We start from the raw sequence: 25,211 nt of genomic DNA, 5'->3' as shown, positions 1-25,211 counted from the left end.
GCAGTGTGAAGACATGAGGTTAACAAATGTATTTAGCGGACTCAGGTCTGTCGGTCTGTCGGCGCGATGTCGTTTGCAAGGTGAAGAGGGGGATGACCGTGGCAAATGTAAGCATGCGGAATGCGCCTATAAATCCGGCTGACGAGTCCGGTGGATGTTCCTGAATCCAAGTCCAGTTCATTGTAGAACATAGTTCCATCTCCTGCAGAACACTGGGCCTGGGCAGCCACGGGTTGGGTCAGGATGAAGGATGGGATGTCATGTAGAGGAGGTTTTGGCACAGTGTCTGGGTGGCCCACTCTGTCACGGGTTTCCCTAATGTACTACCTGACACTGGCGCTAGGGAGAACTGTCCCATTTCTCATCCACATTGCCCATGATAATGATGATAATGATGATGATGAGGATGATTAGAGTGAGAGTGATAGGCAGCATAATATCACAGGATTTCTGTCCAGCTGATCTGCGAACGCTAGCATAGCCAACGCGACAGGGCGTCGGATCACAGAAGTTTCCCCACAATTCAGCGGGCTGGTCAGTTTGGTGAAACAGAGAAGGACGTGAGTTACCATGGCCTTCTGCTTAGGGCGTTTAAAGGGAACGGTGTCACTGAGACCCGAGGAGCCAGGTCTCCTGACAAAACCAGTTCAACCGGAGAGCGAGGGTGGAAATTCCATCTACCACGCATTCCCCTTAATCAGGCCAGAGAAGACCATGCCTCTGAAAGTAACACCACGGCACGGTGGTTTAACAGAGGGGTGAGTGTGTGTCGGAGGAGAGACTGTTGTGGAGTGCCCCCACACAGATTAGGGCCCTGTTTGTGGACAGACTCTCTGAATGCCCCCCCCCACTCACAACAAAATAGAACACGCAAGGTTTGCCTTCTGAAACGACTTTGACTTTGACTCTGCGACAGTGCCAAGAGCCGGAGCTTTAGGCACAGCCACCTGAGGGATGGGGGGGGCAGGGGGGGGCTTCATCTGAGTAACACACACTTTGCTTCGCTCAGACCCTCAAACAAGCGGGAAGAAAGGCCTTGCGCTTTCTCCAGCATGCTTTGAGTGCACGCGTGTGTGTGTGTGTGTGTTGGAGGGGCGGGGGGGCGGGGGGGTTGTTGGAATCTGATCTAGCGAATCACGTCTCTTAAGTTAAACAAACAGCTTCAGAAGATATCCTTCCAACTTTAACCCTTTGCATTCTCTCTTTTGCGGCCAAGGGACTGATCCCAATACGACAGCTGCAAAGCCTGATGTCTCTGTTTTTCTCTCAACCACTCTCTCTCTCTCTCTCTCTCTCTTCTTTTCTCTCTTCCTTTCCTGTTTCTTTCTTGTTCTTGCGTTACCGGGGGCTGTGTTTGGTCCCCTCCCTCTCTGATGGCAAGCTGCTTTTTGGAGAACATCAAAGGCCAGCTAATCTGCGTTTTCCCCTCTCCGTGTGGATGGGTGTGCAGAAAAAAAACTCCAGCTATCTGCACACAACAGTTAGCGGAGATAGGCTTGATTTCAATCTCCCCCTCCCACATCCCCTCAAACGACGACCCCAGTCTCCAACCCCCTTCTCAACACAGAAAAGTAATACACTTCGAAAGCGTCGCTCGCCATAGCTTTTGGAAGTACAGAGAGCTGACAGGCTCTTGATCGTTTTCTCATAGACCCGGTAATCAGTTGACCAATTTGGCGTACTCCGCATCTAAGTTTGGGGAGTCTCTTAAAAGTGCACAGCCGAAGTTGGTTCTCAGTGTGGGGAGACTGTTTGAAAGGATGTTTATACTCTCCGGGTTTTACCGCCGTGAAGCTGCATAGGGGTTTCACAGGCTCCTGTGAAATGGTGTCTTTAAATATAAATATGCCTCTGAAATCCTGTTAACAAGAAAGAAGGAAGAGAATACTGAAGGCAGAACATGTGTTACTGGTCGAGGCGACTGGAGAAGAATAACCGAGCAGAGAAGGGGCTCATTGGTCTAATGGAGCACTGTCAAGGAAAATCCCCATCACCAATGACATCAGAGAGGAACGGCTGTATTTTTCTGTTGCGACTGACAAGTTGAAAGAGAAATCCGTTGCATTATTTAAACCGGCTCTGGAATCTGTCAGGCACGTGATTTGCAGAGTTAGCAAAAAACAGGTGTGGGTGTAGAGAGAGAGAGAGGGAGTAAGATAGAAAGAGAAGAAGAGAGAGAAGGAGAGAGAGAAGGAGAGAGAGGAGAGAGAGTGGAAACTCATGGGGAGAGCGTGGGCACCAAGCGATGTGTCGTTTTCAAAATCCCCAACCACCGAACCTGTCAGCACTTTTTCTTCTCTTTGCTCTCACCTCGCTTGCTTCTTTTCCCCTCTTTTTGAAGCCCAGTGTCTTTGCTGGGCAAGTGTCATTCTTGTTTAGTCTGATTGGCCTGTTTGATAACAGCTCCTTCCTGTCTCAAGTCATGTTTCAAAAACACCAGAAAGAAAGATGAGAGAGAAGCAAGATGCAGTATATCCCACACTTTTCTTTGACTCCTCTCCTGTCTCCAACCACTCAACCCTCCCTCCCACTGTGCTGTAACAGGAGACCTCCCTCGTCCCTTCGTCTGACTGAGGGACAGTGTCATTTGATAGCCCAGAGTAGTTTGTTTGCACCCAGTATTGACCAGAGTGGCGAGCGTGAGGGCCACCGTGGCCAGCCTTGTGGCCTAGGGTCGGGGGTATCACCTTTCAACACCGCCCCTCAGGGCCCAGTCCCTCTGCAGTCAGTTTACACGGACGTGTTCTTCCCTCTTTAACCCAGGCATCTGGGGGGTCAACTTACCGACGGCAGGCCGGCTTTCTTTTCACTTTCAAAAGTTCACAAGTGTTTTTTTTGTGTGTTTGCACGCACTGGCTTTTGTTTGGTCTGTTTGTTTGAGCGTAGCTGTCACCGAGGGCCAGGTATGTGGCTGTCTGGTTCAGACATTCTGTCAATGCTTCAGAGCCACTCACTGGGTTCCCTGAGCTCAACGGTGCCCCTTATGGCCACTGAATGAACAGCACAGGTGTTAATAGAGGACAATCCCAATGTGTTCGGCAAGACCCCTTCAGCGAACCACATAGAGATATCATTCTCTTTTGTGTTCTCTTCAAAGTTCACACCCTTATAAACTAGATTTCTTTAACGGGTTGATACCACGGATGTGCTGGATTACAGCAGCCCTGACTGTAGAGGACCTGCGTTTGACATGACTGGGGCCTCTCCATCTCTAAGAAATGGAGAAACAGGCTACATATTTCTACATGGGAGAAGTGCTGTCACCTCTGATGACTGAAGCAGCCCTGATCCCTTACGCCCAACCCCCCCCCCCCCCCCCCCCCCCCCCCCCCCCCCCCCCGCCCACCTTTTCCTGCTGACGGGTCAGAAAACGCTCCATCCTCTTCGTCCTCCAGCTGAAATATTCTCCCGGTTCCAGCCATCAGGAATTAAGGTTCCATAAATCAGGGCCCTCTGAGGGACAGGGGCTGCATACTGACCACTCGCGCCGAGGCTGGGGTGCGGCACTCCCGGATCCCACGCGCATACACAACCGCGCATACACAGCCACGCCCGCACCCCTACATACAGGGTCAGTTTACAAAGGGTTACACAAGTGCGGACACACTTCAGTGCACTCACCGCTATGATGAAAATGAATAATTCTCTGCAGTTGTTAGCGGCTGTCTTCCGTCCGTCCTCTCGTCTCAGATGAGGACTGGTGGTGGGGGGGCATCATAGATTACACTAGTGTCAAATAACCAGCTTGTAAAATACAGTCTAGGGCATTTTAAAATTTGAGTCATTTAGCAGAAGCTCTTATCCGGAGCGACTTACAATTAATGCATTCATCTGAAGACAGTTAGTTGGAACCGTGAAGTAAGTCAGAGGTAACTGTGGAGGGTTGGGGGGGTTCTCACTCCAGCCAGCTCTGCTCTGTGAATGAACTCAGAGAAGATGACTTGGGCTCTTATCGTTGACATTCTCCATCACATGACTCACCCAGGGACAATCTGAAGACAAACTCCCCCCCAACCCCTCCACCCTCCCCTCTGTCCCAGGGTGCAGTGCGGTGGGAATGGTTTGGACAGGACGTGGACGTGAAGTGTGGACTTGTCACAAATGACAGCGACCCTCAGTAGGGGAGAAGAACACAAATTATATGATCTAAGTCAAGAGTGTCCACCTTGACCAGACTGTCATCATTTGGAGCGCTAACGTTGTTACCGGTCAGTGTGGTTGAACCTGACTGAAGCCCTAAAAGGGTGTGGTGAACATAGCGTCACCATTAGCAGGGTTGTAAGAAACCTGTGAACATCCAGTTTACAGGGATGCAGCCTGTTTAACTTCCCTTTTCACTGAAACCCCCGCTCAGGGGTTTCTTCTAAACCTGCTGTCTTAGGTTAGAGTGACAGGTACAGTGCTGTGTTGCTGAGGAGAGACCTTGTCTTTGATGTCCCACACCTCTGCTCGGTCAACATTTTTGAGGCGGTATCTGTGAATGAGTGAGACAGAGGTTATTCAAATGAAGATGTGTGTTTAAAAGAGAGAAAGAATGCAGCACTGCACCTATCCCGTTTCAGCCTCCTAATTACCTTAGACTTTGACGACTCCTGCGACTTCGAGGCGAGTCGGGATGAACGTCAGAGTTTTGCCTTTGAACACTTGGAAGCTCCCGGGCAACTGTTGGTCAATGGGAACCGTTGGTTGTTAGCAAGGCTTCCATCTTTAGACTAAAACCCTTGGTCCATCTAATGGGAATCCATCCAGCGTAATGACCCACAGATCCTGTCTGTAATGAGATGGGGGAATTGCCTTGCTCTTGCCACCAGATGATGCCGTATTAACGGGGCGGGCGAGCGCAACGGACGGGGGGCCGTCAGGAGCCCCTCTGCCTCCGCTCATTTTTCATCCTTCTGACATCCGAGCGGGCTGGAGCGTCGGAGTGGGGATTGATTTCAAATGAGCCTCAAAATGATGCCTAATGAAAACCTGTAAAGACACTTTCAGCTCTAAATACCAAATTAGCTGCAGCCAACAGAGGATAAATACTTGACGGATCCCGAACTCAGACACTTTCTATCACGGGGCGTTTCAACAATGGAGATTGACTATTTCTGAAGGGCTTTGCTGTGAGATGACAGGCTTACGTGTGAGAGCGGACATGTGTTCGCGACAGATTGGTCGCACGTTCAATGTACTTTCTCGGGACCACGTGTTTTCTGGGAACGGCGTTGAGAAGAATCGCTCGGCTCCAGTCTTTGGTGGCACTCATTGATATGTAAACACAGGGCGATATCAAAGAGGCACCTTCTTGCCTTGCCGTATGGAGAAGCACTACTTGTGATCAAAGACTCACCGATATAAACCAATCAAAGTGAGCCAGGCCCTCTGATGGCCATTAATGTGTCTCTGTGATAAGGGCAAGCGGACATCTCACAAAAAACAGATGTTTACATGCTCAGAACCAAGCACGGGGAGGCGACCCATGACAATTGCTTGTAAATACCCGGAAATCACACCAAAATACAATGCTCTTTTACAACTAATGCAAAATGACTTGGCGTGTTCGTATAGAGAAATGTAACACTTCCGTTGAACTACATGTTATCAAGCCTATTGTGCCATCACGTCCATAACCGCTCTTGACAGTTCATCAGTAATGACAAATGACCGTAAACGTAGCCCACCCAGTGTTCTGGAAATACACAGTGCTGCGTTTCCACAACAGCTCTCTTCAATGTCATATAATTGTTCTTCGGAAGCCCTTTAGCATTGAAATGGTTCACTCCTGTATCCACCGGTTGATTGGTCGTAATAGGTCCACAGCTATGACATTGAAGATTGGTTGTAATAGGTTCCTAACTGGCCTTAGCATGTCTGGCCATTGGTCTTCGCCTCTAATGCTGTTTTGTGTGGGCTCAGAGACCAGTCATTTAGACTCATTCTCCTCTCTCCGTATCTCTTGCTCTGTCAGAGCCTCTCAACTCCTCCAACTTCCATTCCACACCTCACAGCAATTAACACTTAATTAAGAGAGCTCTTTAATCATTTTCCCTCTCAATTCCAACAGTCTTCTGCCGGGGCCTCTGGTGGGTTGTACTCATTGTTTTGGGAGGGAATTAATGACTGACAATATAAATGTTTTTTCTTCATTACTTCTTTGTTATTGCGTGTAAATAGGCATTCCCCCAACCTAGAATCCCCAAAAGCCCCCCCCCCCCCCCCCGAACCACCCACCCAACCACCACCAACACAACACCAATGAGTCAAACAGGTTTATTCACAAAATGTATGTGTAGACATCTGCCTCGGCGTCCTTTTCAGCAGTCCCTTCTCCCCCTCATGCGGAGATGTTCACACCTGACTCATGGTAGGTAATAAGATTTACCACCGGTGGACGGCAGATCTTCCAACTGGCCGTGCAGGGCTGTTCAGGATTAACTGCAGTGTATTGCATTAGGTACAGTGCTGTTACCAGCCCGCAGTAGTTGCCCCCGTTCGCAGGGCTGAATTAGTTCCTCTGTTTTCCTGCCAGCCTTTCAAACGGGGCAGGTTTTGATTAAGGCAGGTGTTTTAAGACTCCCCGGTGTTTAGCGTTGATGTAAATTCTGAGCTGATAGCGGTGTGGAGAGAAACCGACACAGCAAGCCTGTTCATACTCACCCGGGTGTGTAACAGTTCAACTGGGACCGAGGGTCTAATCTGACAAGGTTCAGGGTGGGGTTCGGGTTGGGGCCGGGGGTTTGTGGTCTTAGGGACATCTGGCGGTGTTGGGGAGGGGGTGGTGACAAGGGGGTGCCTGGCACAGCCCTAGAGTATGCAGGGGGCGCAAGGGGCACCCCACAGAGATCCTAAAACACACTGCCGGTCTCAACCCCACCCCCCGCGCCCCCCGCACCCAATAGTCCCCAAACTGTCGCCGGTGTGGGAGTGAAGGCAAATGAATGTCAACCCTAGCCCGCAGACTCTTAATCATTACTGTTGTGGGGCTTTCGGGGGTCTGCTCTGAAAGGGCTTCATGCACGTTATGTTATGGAACACTAAATGCTTAATGCGGCAACTTGAACTAGCTTTCGTTTTTAATTGACCTCCTATTCTGCTGATCCAAACTGCTTGTCTTGTTGCCATTATAATACCAGGCTGGCAGATAGTTGGCCAGTAGCCTAGCAGTTAGTGGGTCGGACCAGTACCAAAAGGTTGATAGATCTAGTCCCCAGACATGCTTTGGTGAAAAATCCATCGTTATTCACCTAGAAGTTCCTCTGGATCAGAGTATCTGCTAGAGTAATGTAAATACATTCATTATTAATGTATTTATTCATTTCAAATGTGAGTAGAAATATTACTTTACCATATCAGTCTGCAGTTATTTCTAGAAGTGAAGGATATAGTTAGTCGGCCAACGCTCTTCAGAGAACGGATCGAACTGGCTGAAAAGTGAAGACGTGCAGTAGGAGATTTGGTGCTTGGGAAGTGCCCGGGTAGGGGCTAGCATATTTGTCATTAGTGTGGATTTGCATGTACCTTGTTGAGCGCAGGGGGCCGGAGGGGGGAGATTGGCCAAAAGCACAGCTGTACTGCCTGACGCACTGATTGCCTTGCCTTCCTCACCCTCATTTATCTTCATTTCTTCCCAATTACACCAAATTAGCAATAGTCTCAGTTGCATTACCAACTTAATCCTCGTTTTTTTCACGGACGGCATTATGCAGTGGCAGATGATTCCTTGGCGGGAGTCAGGGTAAACAGCCATGAAAATGCCACCCCGGCAGATGGCGAGGCCCACAAGAAATATGACAAACAGAGTGCCAGCGTGTTGCCCTCCGCCCGCACCCGCTACAAGCTGTTAATGTGCTCCCGGATACTGTGTGTGTGTGTGTGTGTGCGTGTGCGCGTTTATCAAAGTGTGTGTGTCAGCGTGTGCATCTGTGTGTGCGCGTTTGTCCTCTCCAATGCGGTATGCTCGGTTTTAACTAGATGAAAGGTGTCCTGGTGAAACACAGATCATGTTTTCTGTTCCCAGCCTGCTGAACACTAATGGTTTCTTTGAAGAAAGGAATAGAAGAACAAAAAAAGAAGATGTAGTCCTCACGGAACGTGTTGTTTGACCTCTTTGTCTGACCTCTCAGTCAGTGCTAGTTATATGATTAGCGTTAAGGAAGTACACTGTGAATTCAATCACCTCAATTAATATAAACTGGAGCAAGTCACAAAGGAAGGGACATCTTTAACTTAACAACTTAATCCTCCTGGTCTGTGCATCTGAACCTAATGGACAGTATAGTTAAGCTTTCTATTAGTGTGGTGGTGAAGTAGCACCAAATCTCTCTGGCAGACTCTGTGAAGCTGAACATGACCATTGTCTAGCATTTGACCAAATCATGTCCAATTCTAGTTCTGGGTTAACCAAGATTAGCAACGTTTGTATGCAGATTTTTCAAAAACAAAGCTTGGCTAATAAAGGAAACGTGAAAATAACAGGATGGTCAGCCCTCTGTTTACGCTCTGGACCAAGACTAGCAGGACTGCCAGAGGAGCAGGGAGACTCTTGTTCCTCTGTGGAAGGGTAATGGAAGATAAGAAGAAAAGACAAGGGGAGAGAGACAGATTTCCATGCGTTTTGTTTGATTGGTAGTAAACAAGATCAGACTGTGCTAATTCTCAGACCTGCAGAGAGTCGTCTCTTATAAACAGACTCACACACTGTTTATACCACAGCTTCCAGCCACACACCACACACACCACGCGGTGAAGCACACACACATATCCCGGGGACCAGCCCATGGTTCCCCGGCCCCAGTCGTAACTCACGGCGACCTCCAAACGTCAACCCAGCAGAACCTCAGAAGGGGGCCCCCAAAAACCCCACCCCCATTATCCAACCCCAAACAATGTGTCATCACGGCCCTCCACCAAGCCTTTCTAGATCACCAGAACTAATACCCACCACCAGCAATGAGGCGGTCTCTCATTATTGCTGTTCAAAACACATTTGCGCTTAATTCCCCCAAAGGTGTACAGAGCTAAAGCACAATACATGTGATGACCAACAAAGAACCAAGTCACTGCAGATATCATGTTAGTCTCTGGTTGTCCGTCTGCTTGTCGTTCTGACTGTATTCCTGTCTCTGAAAAAGCACATGGCCTGTCCAGACTGTGGAGGTGAGGTCTGGAGCTCTGTGAGGGACAGATGGTAGACCTAGCTGAAACCAGGCCAATGGCTGCAGTCAATTGCGCTGGACCAAAGGGGGTCGGGAGGGGCATTGGCTATGTCTCTACATTCGTCCCCTTTCTCTGCACCTTTTCGAATTTCTGGTGTGTTTCTGTGTGTGTGTGTGTATATCAATATCAGACGGGGTGAGGGAGTTACTGCCGAAATAAAGGAAACACAATGTTTACCCAAACCAGCCTGTCTTATTTTTTGTCAATAGTTTTTAAGTTCAGAGACCCAAATGATGGTATCTCATCTGACAGAACAGAGTGTACAGCAAATAAAATGAATAAAATAATACGATGTATTAGAATGTATAGACTGTGACTGTTGTAATGATTGTTTTTGGGTTACTTGCCCTACATTGACATGGATATCTAGTTGAGAATGCATACACAGTGAAATGGTGCTTTCCTCAGGGGCACCATTACTGTTCCTGAGAATAAGGTGTCGCTGAGACAGAATTTTCCTTCGCTGCTTTACTGTAACTTAATGTCCTTGGATCAGCCAGGCTTAATTGATTTCCCATGGATGAGAGAGAAAGTGAGAGAGAGAAGGAGAGAGAGAGAAAGGGCCGTGAAAGTAAGATAAAGCCATACTAAGATAAAGGAAGAGAGGTAAAAAAAAAAACAGAGATAGAGAAATAGAGAAAGAAAAGAGAAAGAAAGTTGAAGTTTCTGAGGAAATTGCCAAGGGAGAGGGAGAGGAAAGAGCAGGGCATGTCTCAGGTTTGGGCTAGGGGAGGATAGATGATTCGGGTCTCAGGTCCACTGTAGGGTAGTTTTGAAGCTAGCAGTGTAATTAAACAGGGCTTTTTAAAGCCTGTTAACTAGCTCTGTCAGCTAGGGGCTGAGGAGACGCTCGGTGATGGACACATTCCTAAAGCATGACTGACGCCTGGACGGGAGGCGGCATCGTTGCCTTAATGGCATCTCTCTATCCCCCTTTCTCTTTATTGTTCTCTCATTCTGTTTCTTTCTCTCTCGTTCTCTCTCCGTGTTGGCACGGCCTCTGTCTAATTATGCCTCTAGCCAACGCAGGGGGAGCCCTTGGACGTGACCCAAATGGGCCATCAGTACCAACGACAGATACTTTTCAACACCCCTGTCCTCTAATATACTGCGCCAACGGGCACTTGAAGTCCAAGCCCAACTGCCACTGAAGTGGTCCGGTCGCCAAGGTCAAATGGTTGAGTTATTGGACCTCGTCTGCATTAGCAAAAAGAAGCTCTACTGCGGCTGAGCCGCTCCCAGTAGGACTGTGCGAAGTGATAGGCCGCGACTCTCCAGAGACCTGGCTCTCCTCTCGCGCCCTTCAAGCCCCGTTCTTTTGAAATCCTGGAACAGTAGGGATTTGAAGACTAAGCCTTTTTTTGTCTTACAGTGGTCTCATCGTTGGTTTAAAAGGTCTCATTCCTCTATTTCAGGATTATCGTCATCTAAGTTTTCGGCTGCTGCTTATGGATAATGGTTAACACTTAGATTAAGTACAAAATACATTATAAAACACTTTCTTGGATGTGGTGATGCAGCTTTTACCCTACTTGTACTCATCCATCCATTCAGACATATCTTGTGCCTCCGGACATTCATTTTCTCTCTAAGTTTTATATGTACATGCTAGACACTAACAATAAAATCATTGAAGTTGTTCAAAGGTTTTCTAAATTATTGTAATAAATGCAACTGGACAATGAATGAAGACACTCCAAACATTTAGATGTTATGAAATCCTTAATATTGACACAATTGTAGCACATATTGCTTAATAGGCAGAATCTACCACCTACACACGTACCAAGTTAACAGGTTTTAGAGGCAAAAGGCCAAACTGGACAAATGGAAAAGAGTCCAGTCAGATGTACATTGCTTTGATTGTTGGCAAGCTTTTGATGAATAAACCTACATCAGTCCACATCATATTGAACAGGTGTGGACCAGTACTGAACGGACATCAGTCCACATCATATTGAACAGGCGTGGACCAGTACTGAACGGACATCAGTCCACATCATATTGTACAGGCAGGGACTAGTACTGAACGGACATCAGTCCACCTCATATTGTACAGGCAGGGACCAGTACTGAATGGACATCAGTCCACCTCATATTGAACAGGTGTGGACCAGTAATGAACGGACATCAGTCCACATCATATTGTACAGGCAGGGACCAGTACTGAATGGACATCAGTCCACCTCATATTGAACAGGTGTGGACCAGTACTGAATGGACATCAGTCCACCTCATATTGAACAAGTGTGGACCAGTAATGAACGGACATCAGTCCACCTCATATTGAACAGGTGTGGACCATTAATGAACGGACATCAGTCCACATCATATTGTACAGGCAGGGACCAGTACTGAACGGACATCAGTCCACAACATATTGTACAGACAGGGACCAGTAATGAACAGACATCAGTCCACATCATATTGTACAGGCAGGGACCAGTAATGAACGGACATCAGTCCACATTATATTGTACAGGCAGGGACCAGTAATGAACGGACATCAGTCCACATTATATTGTACAGGCAGGGACCAGTAATGAACGGACATCAGTCCACATTATATTGTACAGACAGGGACCAGTAATGAACGGACATCAGTCCACATCATATTGTACAGGCAGGGACCAGTAATGAACAGACATCAGTCCACATCATATTGTACAGACAGGGACCAGTAATGAAACGGACATCAGCGAACTGGAGTGTTTTTATTACTTTTTACTTTTTTACATTACATTCTCTGAAAGACAATCATACATGCTTAATTTGCTTATAAATTAGGTCTATTTGCATACATTAATACATAGCAATGGAAAGAGGTGCGATCAGGAAACACTTCTAGGTCCAGGTCTACCTGTGTTCAGCCTGTGTTCAGCCTGTGTTCAGCCTGTGTTCACCTGTCGTGTCTGGAGTGCCTAATACATTATTTATCACTGTTATGGTCACATTCTCTTGTGTTATTCAGAAAGTTTGTCCAGAGAAGGAAATTCAAATATAAATGGTTGGCTCTAGGTTAGCCCTATTCATACATTCTTTATATTGTTTGCGTAGTCAGACATTATAAAACCAAAATTAGGGTGTTGATTTTGGGATGTTGCTTCCATTTCGCACATCTGTTTTGTAAAAATGGCAACTATATTACATCATTATTTTCTATATTGCTTAAAAAATTTACAGCCGCATGTTTTTCATCTTTTGTGTGATGTACTGTAAGTTTTGATAGGCTAGGTAAATTCACTCTCCAAAGATACATTCTTGCAATGCAACCGAAGTGCAACCGAAAACCATTGTATTTCATACATTTTTTTGTCAGGGACATTTTAAAATAAACTATTTTAAACCTCCCATTTTGGCTTGGAGGTGTGATATGTTGTTTACATATGAATAACCTATCAATAGAATCACTACCATGCTTCAGTTAGCCTTTGAAAGCAATTGGTTTTGATGACATTGGGCACATACTGCATGCATCATCTTCCGCTTATCCGGGGCCGGGTCGCGGGGGCAGCAGTCTAAGCAGGGATGCCCAGACTTCCCTCTCCCCAGACACTTCCTCCAGCTCTTCCGGGGGGACACCGAGGCGTTCCCAGGCCAGCCGGGAGACATAGTCCCTCCAGCGTGTCCTAGGTCTTCCCCGGGGTCTCTTCCCGGTGGGACGGGACCGGAACACCTTCCCAGGAAGGCGTTCCGGAGGCATCCGAAACAGATGCCCAAGCCACCTCAGCTGACCCCTCTCGATGTGGAGGAGCAGCGGCTCTACTCTGAGCTCCTCCCGGGTGACCGAGCTTCTCACCCTATCTCTAAGGGATCGCCCAGCCACCCTGCGGAGAAAGCTCATTTCGGCCGCCTGTATCCGGGATCTTGTCCTTTCGGTCATGACCCAAAGCTCATGACCATAGGTGAGAGTAGGAACGTAGATTGACCGGTAAATCGAGAGCTTCGCCTTGCGGCTCAGCTCTTTCTTCACCACGACAGACCGATACATCGACCGCATTACTGCAGAAGCTGCACCGATACATCTGTCAATCTCCCGTTCCATCCTTCCCTCACTCGTGAACAGGACCCCTAGATACTTAAATTCCTCCACTTGAGGCAGGCACTCTCCACCAACCTGAAGTGGGCAAGCCACCCTTTTCCGACTGAGGACCATGGCCTCGGATTTGGAGGTACTGATTTTCATCCCCACCGCTTCACACTCGGCTGCAAACCGTCCAAGTGCATCCTGAAGGTCCTGGCTTGAAGGGGCCAACACGACAACATCATCCGCAAAGAGCAGAGACGAAATCGTGTGGTCCCCAAACCTGACACCCTCCGGCCCCTGGCTGCGCCTAGAAATTCTGTCCATAAAAATTACAAACAGAACCGGTGACAAAGGGCAGCCCTGCCGGAGTCCAACATGCACAGGGAACAAGTCTGACTTACTGCCGGCAATGCGGACCAAGCTCCTGCTTCGGTCGTACAGGGACCTGACAGCCCTTAGCAAAGGACCCTGGACCCCATATTCCCGAAGCACTCTCCACAGGATGCCGCGAGGGACACAGTCGAATGCCTTCTCCAAATCCACAAAACACATGTGGACTGGTTGGGCAAACTCCCATGAACCCTCCATCACCCTGTAGAGGGTATAGAGCTGGTCCAGTGTTCCACGGCCTGGATGAAAACCACACTGTTCCTCCTGAATCCGAGGTTCTACTATCGGCCGTATTCTCCTCTCCAGAACCCTGGCATAGACTTTCCCGGGGAGGCTGAGAAGTGTGATCCCCCTATAGTTGGAACACACCCTCCGGTCCCCCTTCTTATAAAGAGGGACCACCACCCCGGTCTGCCATCCCAGAGGCACTGTCCCCGACTGCCACGCGATGTTGCACAGGCGTGTCAGCCAAGACAGCCCCACAACATCCAGAGACTTGAGGTACTCAGGGCGGATCTCATCCACCCCCGGTGCCTTGCCACCGAGGAGTTTCTTAACCACCTCGGTGACTTCAGCCCGGGTGATGGACGAGTCCACCTCTGAGCCCTCATCCTCTGCTTCCTCAATGGAAGACGTGACGGCAGGATTGAGGAGATCCTCGAAGTACTCCTTCCACCGCCCGACGACATCCCCAGTTGAGGTCAACAGCTGCCCACCTCTACTGTAAACAGCGTTGGTAGGGCACTGTACACATACTGACATTGGGCACATACTGTACATGACATAATACAATATTTTCGAGGACCGGTTTTGGCATTTACTACATTTTAGAAGTGTCCAAAAATCCCAAAAAGCAAGGTTAATTCGCCTATTTCAGCCATTACTTAGGTGAGACAGGGTATAAAATACAAGTTTTTTATTGCTGTTACTTTAAATGGAAAAAGTCACTCAATTGAGTCAGTAGAGCAAAATGAAAGCAATTAGTCCAACTAGATTTACATGGCAAGTGGATTTGGTTGCCCTAAAGCACAGCAAATTGACCGCTGAATGAGAGATCATCAGGTGGACGGGGCTCAGATTCTGATGAACAAACCACTCAAAACAAGCATAGTGTATTTCTCTATCACGGTCACAGACAAACACAATAGCACACTCAAACTCACTCGCTCACAACACTCGGTCTCACACAGACGTGTGTCCGCGCGCACAGCGTCCCGAATACACACACTCATCACGTATGCTCACATACACACTCTCCTGAGTGATTCTGGCCTCAGGTGTTGGACTCCGCCATTAGTTCGGCTGCTTGTTTTTTTCCCTCTCTCTTCCAAATAACTCCCCACTGAAAAGTGGGGGGATTCTACATGGAGAAGAATTTAATTCGCATTATTATTAAAAGAATCACTCACTGCAATCTGTTGCAAAAACACCATCTGTTATTTTACTCAGAGGAATTCAGTTGCTTATTAAGCACAATTATACAATGGTTTTGATTCCTCTCATTTTTGCGCCTCCTTTCCCCTAGTTCCGCCCAAGTCTTTTTATGTCTCCTCACAACTGGACCTCCATTTCAATACATTTCATTGATTTATTTATGTATATGAGACAGTTGGCCGTTAATCGCATCGACTGGAACGGGTTAACCCTTTAATGGCCTAGAGCTGGCATCCGACAGGAAATAAGTGATTTCCCGTGCTTCGTTCTGCTCGGTTTCTAATGGATGGCCTGCCTGCCTGCAGTGTGTTGTTCACTGGAATAATGGCCAACACCTGTGCATTACAGTACTGTAGCTCAGGTGTAACCAAGCCTGAATGTAGATCTCACAAGGATCTACAGCACTCATTTACATTGAAGGAGAATGCTGTGAAGGCAGTGAATTGGATTTAAATGACTACTTTAAAGGGATATTTCACTATTTTACCACGTCATGTTAAACTTTTCCTAGTCCTGAAATTAGTTTGGGCCTAGATAAATCATAAACCATAGCTAACTACAAATATGTTTTTCCCCTGAATGGCCAAAATATTGACATTTAAGTAATTTCTAACCAAACACAGAGTTGATTTTACATGATTTGGAGATAATAGAAAAATGCTCAATACTTCTATAGATTTTTACCTAGACTTGGGTAAGCTGAAGTTTGCAATGGCTGTTTAAATACAGAATCATGGATTACAATTCCATTAGACCCACTACTTTCAGGGTTAGGAACAGTTTAGTTCAACTTTGAAAAGAGGAAAATTCCCCTTTATGTTAGCCATTAGCTGACTTTACAAAGCTTTAACAAGGCAGGCCTTTGATTGGCATTCACAGGCCGCCTGGGTCTTAAGAAAGTTCAGACTACGATTATTGTCATGACAACAATTTCATTTAAATCACATTTACATAATATGTAAATACAATTTTGTATTTACACTTGCAATGAGAAATTGTAGCAAAGCTCCGCAATAAGTAAAAAACATGCACATTCAGCAACTCTCCCTATCAAAATACTGCATAAGTCCAAAAAGGCTAGATTGTTGGCTAACTTGCTTGTTTAGTTCATCATATATTTGATTACTTTTATAAATTGAAATATGATCTCAATAGAACAAGTTTCTATTGTCTCATAGATTCAAATTGATCTTAAGAATATTTGGAATGACTTAAGTTTAATATTTTTCTAGCCCAGAACATGAAATTCACTTATAACACCACAAAACATTCTATAACAGATTTTTGTAATTTGACATTATAATTCATGTCAAATAACAAAAGCTTGAGTTAGACTGATATTTAATAGTTAAATCATTTGGGGGGAGTATACATACTACATCATTGAGGCAATCTTTTTGAGGCACCACTTGTCTAAAAAACACATGAGTGTGTTATCTGTGGGGAAAGTTTCCCAGGCTACCTCAGAGCCACACATTAGATTTACACCCATTTACACTATAAAAGAAAAATCTCTTATTTCACCTAAATAAACCTATCGTAGTGTAAAAATTGTGCTGCTGAGATGAGCTGCTGTGTAGGTGGCCACCACCACTCACCTCCCCCTCCCTCCGCGTGTTTCCCCCTGTGTCCGCAGGCGGCAGTGAGTCCTCCTGGGACAAAGAGAAGCTCCAGTCCCCCCCCTCCTCTGGTGCTGCCCACGGCCTCGGTCACGCAGGCCTGTCAGGGCAGCACGGTCTGACAAGCCCCCACCTCAGCTCCCTGCAGCAGAACCATCTACTGGCTAACCGTGAGTCAGAGACACTCTCTCCTTCCCAACTCTCCAGCCGTCCTGCTCAGCCCGTCACCTGTTCTGTTGGGTCACCGGTCGGTGCTACGGTTTAAACGATACCAAGGCCTTCACTAGTGTAATCATAACAGTGCAGGGAAAGGTTAAGCACCCATGTGTGTCTATTAACAAACCCCCCTAAACACCCACACCGGTAGATAGACATGTCTGGTGATGGCTCTATTTCTTCCTCTCTTTCTATTTCCCCCCCTTTCTATCGCTTCCATTCTCACTCTATCTTCTCTTTTACTCTCTCTCTCAATCGGTCTGTCTCCACCCCCCCGCCCCTTATCCCTCTCTGCAGGACTGGATCTTCCCTTCATGATGATGCCCCACCCCCTGCTGCCCGTCAGCCTGCCGCCTGCGTCTGTTGCCATGGCAATGAACCAGATGAACCACCTGAACACCATCGCCAACATGGCCGCCGCAGCTCAAATGCACAGCCCCTTGTCCAGAGCGGGAGCGTCTGTCATCAAGGTAAGACAAAGGACTGGCACACAAATGCGCGCCCGCGCGTTCGATCGTCGCCTCAAAATATTCTCATTCTTAGTACGCAGTCACTGTGACGATTCATCTAACATGTTGTCACTGAATGCAAAGAGCTTCGTATTACCTGTAGGCTTCGAGGAACCGGTAACTGCTTAGTACAACGCTAGAGGGATGGAAACAGTGTGCAGACATAAAAGATGCCCCATGTCATTGACTTTTGGCTCTGGCTATGATATCAGCGGTGTTGAGTAGGTGACACGCAGCTCCTGAGGCGGTTCATGGGGACAATTCCGCGTCAGAAAGCGAGTTAATATCGACATAATAAAACGGTGGGATCTGTGACTCAATCCTTACGGAATGGAATTAAGGATCTGAATATATTTGATTCTGAAATCAGAGGAGTCGCGGTTGGGGTTACCCCTCCGCCCCCCCCCCCCCCCCCCCCCCCCCCGCCACGACACCAGGGCAGGGGACAGGTAGATGTTTCCGACACAGAGGAAGTCAGACTGCTATGTGTGCGTGTATCACCGCTTAGACGCCGCGTGTCAGAGAGAGCCGGGGGCTTAGGGAACAGGCAGGGGAGTAAACTCACACACGGAGAGACAGACCCGCGCCCCCGCACAGATCACTCCGACGTGTTTACAGCACACATTCATTTCCTGCGGGCTGTATTCCAGCAGCGATTTGATCAGTCGACTCAAACCCTTTCTACATAAATGTGTATTTGTTTTCCGTGGGGCGGCTCTGCATCAGACTGACACAGCATCTCTCCCCTGTTGACCTGCTTCAGAGGGACGTGTCAGGTGTATTTTTAGCGCCCCCCCCCGCCAAAAAGTGAGCGGAGGGCTGTGTTTTTGGCGAGGGCAGAGGGCGCGCCATGCCGCAGATCTGCTCTATTTAAATAGCGCCACCCGGTTCGCAGATGGCAGAGACAGAGAGCGGCTTCTGGCACTGTTTACTCTCCCAGCTTCCCCTTCATCCCGTCCTGTTCCCTTCACCCAGATATCAGAGGAGAGGGCCTAATCTCCCTGTCTGATGTATAGGGATGAGAGGCCGGCTCGCGTTACGCGCCCGCAGGTGTTGAACTTAGCGCCGTGTGTTTAGAAATGTGTGTGTGTGTTTGTGACTCTGCTGAATTAACTTTTTACCAGTCTGACCCTCGGTCTCTGTGGCAGGAGTGCATCCAGGACAGCCCCTCTCCGGCTCCTTCCATGGAGGAAGGTCCCCGCCCGGGCTCGCAGCCCTCCTCGCACCCCAGCAGCAGTGCCTCGAGCTCCCCTGCCCCGCACCAACACAGCTCAGATCGCTTGGGTGAGACGCAAGCCCCTTTATCTCACCTTCTCCGTCTCTCTTCTGTCTCTCTCTCCGCTCTCTACTACCCTCAGCGAATTGACACGGAGAGTTAGGTTACTTATATTGTGATTGTGAAAATATATTATGACAATCATGGCCGCCCAATAGCAACAAGGCAACAGTAATAATATTGATGCGGCCTTCACTGACTTCCTGCCGTTAATGTGGTGTACGCGTCTCTCTTTTACTCTCACACTCTTGCTGTCTCTCAATTCAATTTAATGGACTTGATTGGCAAACATTTGTCTCTGTTGTCAACCCCCCCCCCCACACACACACACACACACACACACACACACAGACTTTCCCGTTCGACAGTTGTTTGTAAATAAATAATCAGGATAAACAGCCCAAGATGGACATTTATACACATGGCTTTTATACAACAGCTGTCGATCGCTGACCTGTGCTTGTTTCTTAGTGATGAATCCCGTCGATGGAGACCTTGGAGACAGAGAGGCTGGGATCAACATGAAGAAGATGTTAAAAGACAAAGGTATGTGTGAGTTTGTGTTTGTGTGTTTGTGTTTGTGGGTGTGTGTTATGGTGTGTGACAAGCGAGAGACTGAGTGGAAAAAAAGGAGAACAGATGAGCAAATGTAATTGGTGTAGAAACTTGCAGGGGAGCCAGGCTAGATAAAGCACCCCGTTATCGGGGATTCAAACAAAGTCCCTGAATCTGATAGCGGTGAGAAACGAGGCTCTCTAAGTCCACGTAGGTGAGGATCGATGAGAGCCATCGGGACGACACAACCCAGCGTCTCGCCGAGAGTTATTCGGGTCAGAATGACGGTCACAGTTTGCCGGTGGCGACGAGGCTTGGGGGAACATCACAGACGAGGGTTAAATAGTGCCCAGAGGCAGCACCGTGGTTACTGTGGCCACAGCACAAACAAGATGTGTCTGCCTGCCCCCCCATTAATCTGAATCTCAGCGTTTTACTACATAACTCAGACTGGTTCTTCTTATGCAACAAGTTCCTATTATTAGGAAGAGCGGCACCCCCCCCAGCATCCATCTCTGTCAGGGGGAGTGAGGCTGGAGGGAGGCCCGGGAAGGAACCCCTGAACTGAAAGGTGGGGGGAGTCCAGGTCTCCAGTGGTTTCAGTCCAAAGCAGGCGTGCGTGTGTGTGTGTGTTAAACACTATGTGACTCTCGTGTCTCTGAATTGAGCTGGCAAACGGGGGGGGGGGGGGGGGGGGGGGGGGGTCAGGGGGAGGGGGGGGGGGGGTCTCCAGTGGCTTCAGTCCACAACAGTGTGTGTGTGTTTTGAAGGGTGTGTGTGTGTCTCTCACTTTGCGTGTGGAGACAGTGCTTGTCTGATTCAAACAGGATGTGTCCTACAGTGAACACACTATGCAGCAAGCCCTCACCGCGCCCCACCCCCCTGAAGAGGCTACCTGGGAAACGGGGCCTGTAACGAGTCCGCCGAGGGAGCGCGCTGACACTTTTCCCCGAGCCGCTCCGCCATCTAAACGTTTTTCAGGGGAGACGGCTCCGGAAATGTACACCCTTTCTTTGCCTCAACGTCACGGATGGTCCATCTTAATTAATCACTTAATTAGGACCTTAATTGAACATCTACGAAGCGCTTATTTACCAGGCTGGGTGCTGGTGGCCGGGGGGTTGTGTCTTACCGTGGTTCCGATCAGTGGGTGCGCTGTCTCACATGCACACCCGCACGCGCGCACGCACGCACATGCGCGTCGACGGACGTGCATAAGGATACTTTTTTTTCCCCCTTTCCCGCCCAGCTCGACTCGTCTGCGTTCTCATGCGCTTTAGCTCTGCAGCAACGCCGCCAGATGGCGAGATCTAATGCACGGCACACGCCACCACCAGGAGAACGAGCAAAGATGGCCCGGAGCACTATCAAAGAGATTCAACGTGCACCTGGCCCCGCGACCATATTTTATTAATGTGTCTGGAAAAGAATCCACCCTAAACAACCCCTCCTCCTCGCCCTCCTTCATCTTCTGCTGTTATTGTTCGGCCTGCTTGTAGGTTTTCAAAAAGGAGAAGGGGGGGGGGCTTGAAAAGCAAGGCCTTTCTAATGGAGGTGAATATAGGTCAGTGAAGACCAATGGTCTCGGGGAACAGGCAAGGACACAGTCTTCTCTTTCTCCCTTTCCCTCTTTCTCTCCAAGTCTTTTTTTTTTGTGTGGAGCCATTTGAGCTCACTGCCTCCAAGAAATTGTCTTTGTCTCTTAATAGAAGCCATGTGCGCTTTCGTGCACAAGCTCCATGAGGTCTTCGCATGATACTGACCCGTCCAGCATGGTGACCGGTTGTCTTTCTTTACATCGCCAGTGATCCACACGTACACCGTCCTAAGTACGTTTACACACACACACACAGAAACACACATATAGTAATATTGCATACCAAGTGTCGGCTACCAATGGTTTTGTGACCTAGATATCCCACCTGCCCCAGAGCAGAGCATTATGGGTAGGCACACGATGGGATGGACAGAAGTAGCCATGGCTGATGAGCGCATGCCTTGGGTTCCTGACGGAACACATCTGGTCGATGAGCTCATCGCTTTATGTCACCTGGTTATGTCACCTTTATGTCACCTAAACTCTAATCTTGCCTTAGCTGAAGCCTGGAAACCAAAGCAGAGTTTAGTCCGTGCCCAGCCTTCCATCGACTTAAACATCTAGTTGCTCTCCTCATGGACGCTCTCTCAATGCGCGCCGACCGCCGTCACCGGGAACGCCGCCCTCACCTCGGCACAACAGTCCCCGAAACGCATCACACTTTTCAGATTCTCTCTTTAGCCTTTCGTCCCGCGTGACCCAAAGCAATAGAGTCTTGAGAAGTGCTCCGGTCTTTGAATAATGTTTGCACGGTGTGGATTGTTGTGGCGGGGCATCGTGGCGACGGGTTCGTGCGCCCATGGTAGACTGAGTCTGTGTGATAAACAATGTGACACGTCTGTGCATGGTGATGAATGGCCCGGCCTCCGGCTCGGAGTACCTTTTTCGGCAGGAGTCCACGGAGTGAACCCCCTCTCTCCGGTTCCATAAATCACTGGCTTTGCTGGTCAGTCGACTGAAAGCGGGGGGCAGAGGCAGTGGTGGGGGGATTTGCTGGGGGCAAGGTCCTACGCCACTCTCTCTATTTTGCCGGCGCGAGGAGCGAAGGAAAGACGAAGAGGAATTGCACCGTTCTCCTCGTTTTCGCTCCCGACGCTTTCGGATTCTCTTCAATGTCCGGCTTTTGAGAGCTGCCCTCTTCATTCAATCTCTAGCCCAGATGCCGTTTTCTGTTCTCATCCAACAGGTCTTCCATACGAGCAAGAGTCTTGGCACAGTTAACACTGTCAGAAACTTCAAATATGCATAGATTTGCTTTCCAAGCATGTCACAGTGTAACCGTTTTAAATACTCACGCCTTACGCTCTTTTTTCTTCAGTAGGGATATACATCAATTTTTCGCTACCTCATGGATTGAACTGATGTGCTGGTGTAATTAACAGTTTGCCTTTCAATGAATCCGGGCGTATTTATAGCATTACTACACTGACTCCGTGTGAACTGCAAATATCACTTATGCAAGTGAAGTCTCAGTGGAGAGGAATGTCTGGCACGAGGACAATCAAACGTTCACTTATCAGTCCGCTCTCTCCGTTCGTCTGGCACGTCTGAGGAAACAGCTCAGGATGTACGTCCCCTCGTGTGAATGCGGAGGAAGCTCCAGCGACCAGATGGGACCTCCGATCAGCCAGGTTTCAGCCTCTGTGTTTACATCCACCTGTGCATCACATTAGCACACTTCTGCTCCAAGGACGCACAGCCGCATCCCACCTGGGGGATGAGTGGAAAACCGAGGCCTATCCCTGCGTCATCCTTTCGCTTCCTGCTTCACTCTGACTCGAGGCGCTCTGTGGTCTAGCTGCATGTCGCGTTTTTGTGTGTTTAGTCCAGGCTTAATGCGCTGTGCAGTGAAGGCCTCGATAGAAGGCACGTTAGATTCGGGACTTCTGTAATTGCTGCAGCCAGTTTTCCACGAGGCAGATAGGAGGCATCTGGTTACAATCAATGTTTCCCTCCGCCATTATGAAATTAGCTGTGCGGAAATGATTTGAAATGGCCTGTAATGATTTCTGATAGAAATGTGCAGCATTGTTTCGCCCTTTGAGATAAGCGAACCGGTAAATCAGTCAAAACAAATGCAAAGAGCCCCTTCACAGGGCGAGGGAGAACCCCCTCCCCCCACCCCGTTTTGTTCCAAGCCATGAGTCTGTACTTAACTGCGTCGGCTTGGCCGAGTTTCAGAACTGATAGCTTCTTAACTTCTTGGCGACAGATGTGGTTATTCTTTCGCGAACGCAAAGGATAAATAAATAAAAATGCGTCATAAGCCCTCGCTGCCTTTCTTTTCTTTTTTTTTGGTAAAAAGCGCCGTCCTTTTTTCTAGTGGAGGCCCATTTGTTTATGTGGGAACACTTCCTTCTAATGTGCAGAGGGGACTATCCGCGAGGGCGGCTTTGAAGCCCCTTCTGATCATTAGGTTGATTGCTGTTCTAAGTGAGTTTCTGATGGTTTAATTAAACCCTAGCTGCAAGTTGTGGGCTTCTTTAGTCCTCGGCAACACACACGCACACACACCCTATCTTGCTCCAGTGTCTCAAGATGCTGACATAAATAAGGTCTGTGCCTCCAGACCTGAGAGACCCGTTAGTGTTTGTGGATAGAAGTGAGCCGTTTCAAATCGCCTGGTTAGTTTGGGGCAAGGTTGTAAGCGATTGAAAGTCACCTCAAATCGCCAGCAGTCTTGGCTGAGCAGACGGGTAATAAATTAGCCCACTTCTTTCTGTGGCGGGGGGGAACAGACAGTTGCTGTGGTTCTGCTCTGGTTCTGAGAGGTAGATAGGTGGTTGGGTACCTAGTTGGAAGGGAATCTGTTACCTTGTCGTGTCCTGTTTCTCTGTCCAAGTATCTGGACAGGAATGAAGATTTGACTCTATTGTTGGCACGGCAGATATAGGTTTTTTGGATATACTATAGTCAATGTAGATTTTCAAATCTAGGAATAAACTATTAATGATTGCACGCAAGACTCTCTGTCTCGCTCTCTTAGGGTACCTGCTGCCCTTTATTTCTTTTGGTCCACATCAATGTTGGAGTTTTGACCCAGTATTCCAATCTCTTAATATTCCACCCATCACTACTCAAAGGCTAATTGGGGGAAGAGATACCTCATTATGGTTCATTTGATCTACGAATATTCATGAGCTGGAGAGGTTGGAGCATCAAGCCAGAAAACACACTGAGCCTCTCATGTCTTTGCGTGTTTTTAGATCTCTATTTACCTGCATGCTTCCTGTTTACAGTTGTCCATCTAAACTGCCGTCTCCCCCTCTCTCCTCATCAGACACAAGTTTCGAAATGGGAACTCCCACTTGAGACCTCACGAATTAGCCCAAACTTTTCCTGAAATAAATCGTCTTTTTTCCCCTACTCAGTGTAATGAAGACATTGACGGAGCGGCCGACCGTGGGCTAGCTACCTGCAGGCCAGAGATCACTGCAGTGCCAGCTTTATGAGCAGCTCATAGACGGAACTCAACGCTCATTTACATTCCTTCAATTCTCTATCTTTAGTACTTTAGCAATTTAGTATACGTTGACTTCCCTGTATGCCAGTTAAAATATAATAAACGGACCCCCGTGCACACTTCCTGGGCCCAGTGCTTTAGTCAAACTTTTATTGTCATGCTTTCATCTTCGGGAAAATAATGAACATTGGCCATTCCTTCTTGACTTGGTTAAGCTCATTAAGTTCACCTCCATTTTGTGTGTGTGTGTGTTCTTTTTTTTTTCTTCCTTTGTGAGCCTGGTTTTAATGCACTTCCAGACTGTTCTCGGTCCTGCCTGTCGTTTAGGCGACATGTCTTGTTTAAAGTCAGGGGGAAGCGTGGCCCTCGGGATAGGTTTGGAAGTCGTGGAGCAGATGAATAGGTTTGACCTGGGGGATGACGGAAACTCATACTTGGTTTTAAGTAGCCATCTGTAGCCAGCATGTCATGCAGCTGGCTCACTTCCTCAAAAACTAACTTGATTTTTTTTTTTTATGCATTAGTTGAAATATTAACAACAAAAATACCTACATGCCAATTCGGAATTCCTTTTGGTCAGCTTACTTTCTTACCACCAGACTTGTCAGTCATCTCCTTATGACTCACGTCTCTTCCTAATTGGTAGTTGGCGAAAGCAGACACAGCTCTCCAACTACTATGGCGTGCACTGCACCGGCAGCAGGTGTGTGTGTGTGTGTGTGTGTGCGCGCGCATCACCCCTAGAGTCTCCTCTACCAATACTCCCTTCGTCCTGTTTGATTGGAGTATTTCTCTGAGAGCACTATAAATACCATCAAGACATTTGGTTCCCAGAGGTTTATGGCTCCCTTGGTGCCCGCTGTCAAAACCTGCCATCTTGTCGGGAATAAATAGATAGTTGGCAGGAAAGAGATCCGTCTC

General features: G+C 48.1%; 1 protein-coding gene across 6 annotated transcripts in view; it reads left to right on the top strand.

Moving 5' to 3' along the window:
- dacha (dachshund a) overlaps positions 1–25,211 on the top strand; it is a 110,992-nt gene that overhangs the window by 70,618 nt on the left and 15,163 nt on the right. For 3 of the 6 annotated variants that reach the window (XM_010894707.4, XM_010894706.4, XM_010894705.4), the window contains exons 4-7: positions 16,692–16,844; positions 17,188–17,360; positions 18,548–18,683; positions 19,147–19,221. In XM_010894707.4, the coding sequence (XP_010893009.1) occupies positions 16,692–16,844; positions 17,188–17,360; positions 18,548–18,683; positions 19,147–19,221 (537 nt within the window). Of the gene's footprint in view, positions 1–16,691; positions 16,845–17,187; positions 17,361–18,523; positions 18,684–19,146; positions 19,222–25,211 lie in introns of all 6 variants that reach the window. The other 3 variants (XM_010894704.4, XM_010894703.4, XM_010894702.4) reach the window with 1 other exon arrangement.

Source organism: Esox lucius, chromosome 7, assembly GCF_011004845.1.
Source record: "Esox lucius isolate fEsoLuc1 chromosome 7, fEsoLuc1.pri, whole genome shotgun sequence".
Taxonomy (NCBI): Eukaryota; Metazoa; Chordata; class Actinopteri; order Esociformes; family Esocidae; genus Esox; species Esox lucius.
This window is presented reverse-complemented; position numbering and strand designations above follow the sequence as displayed.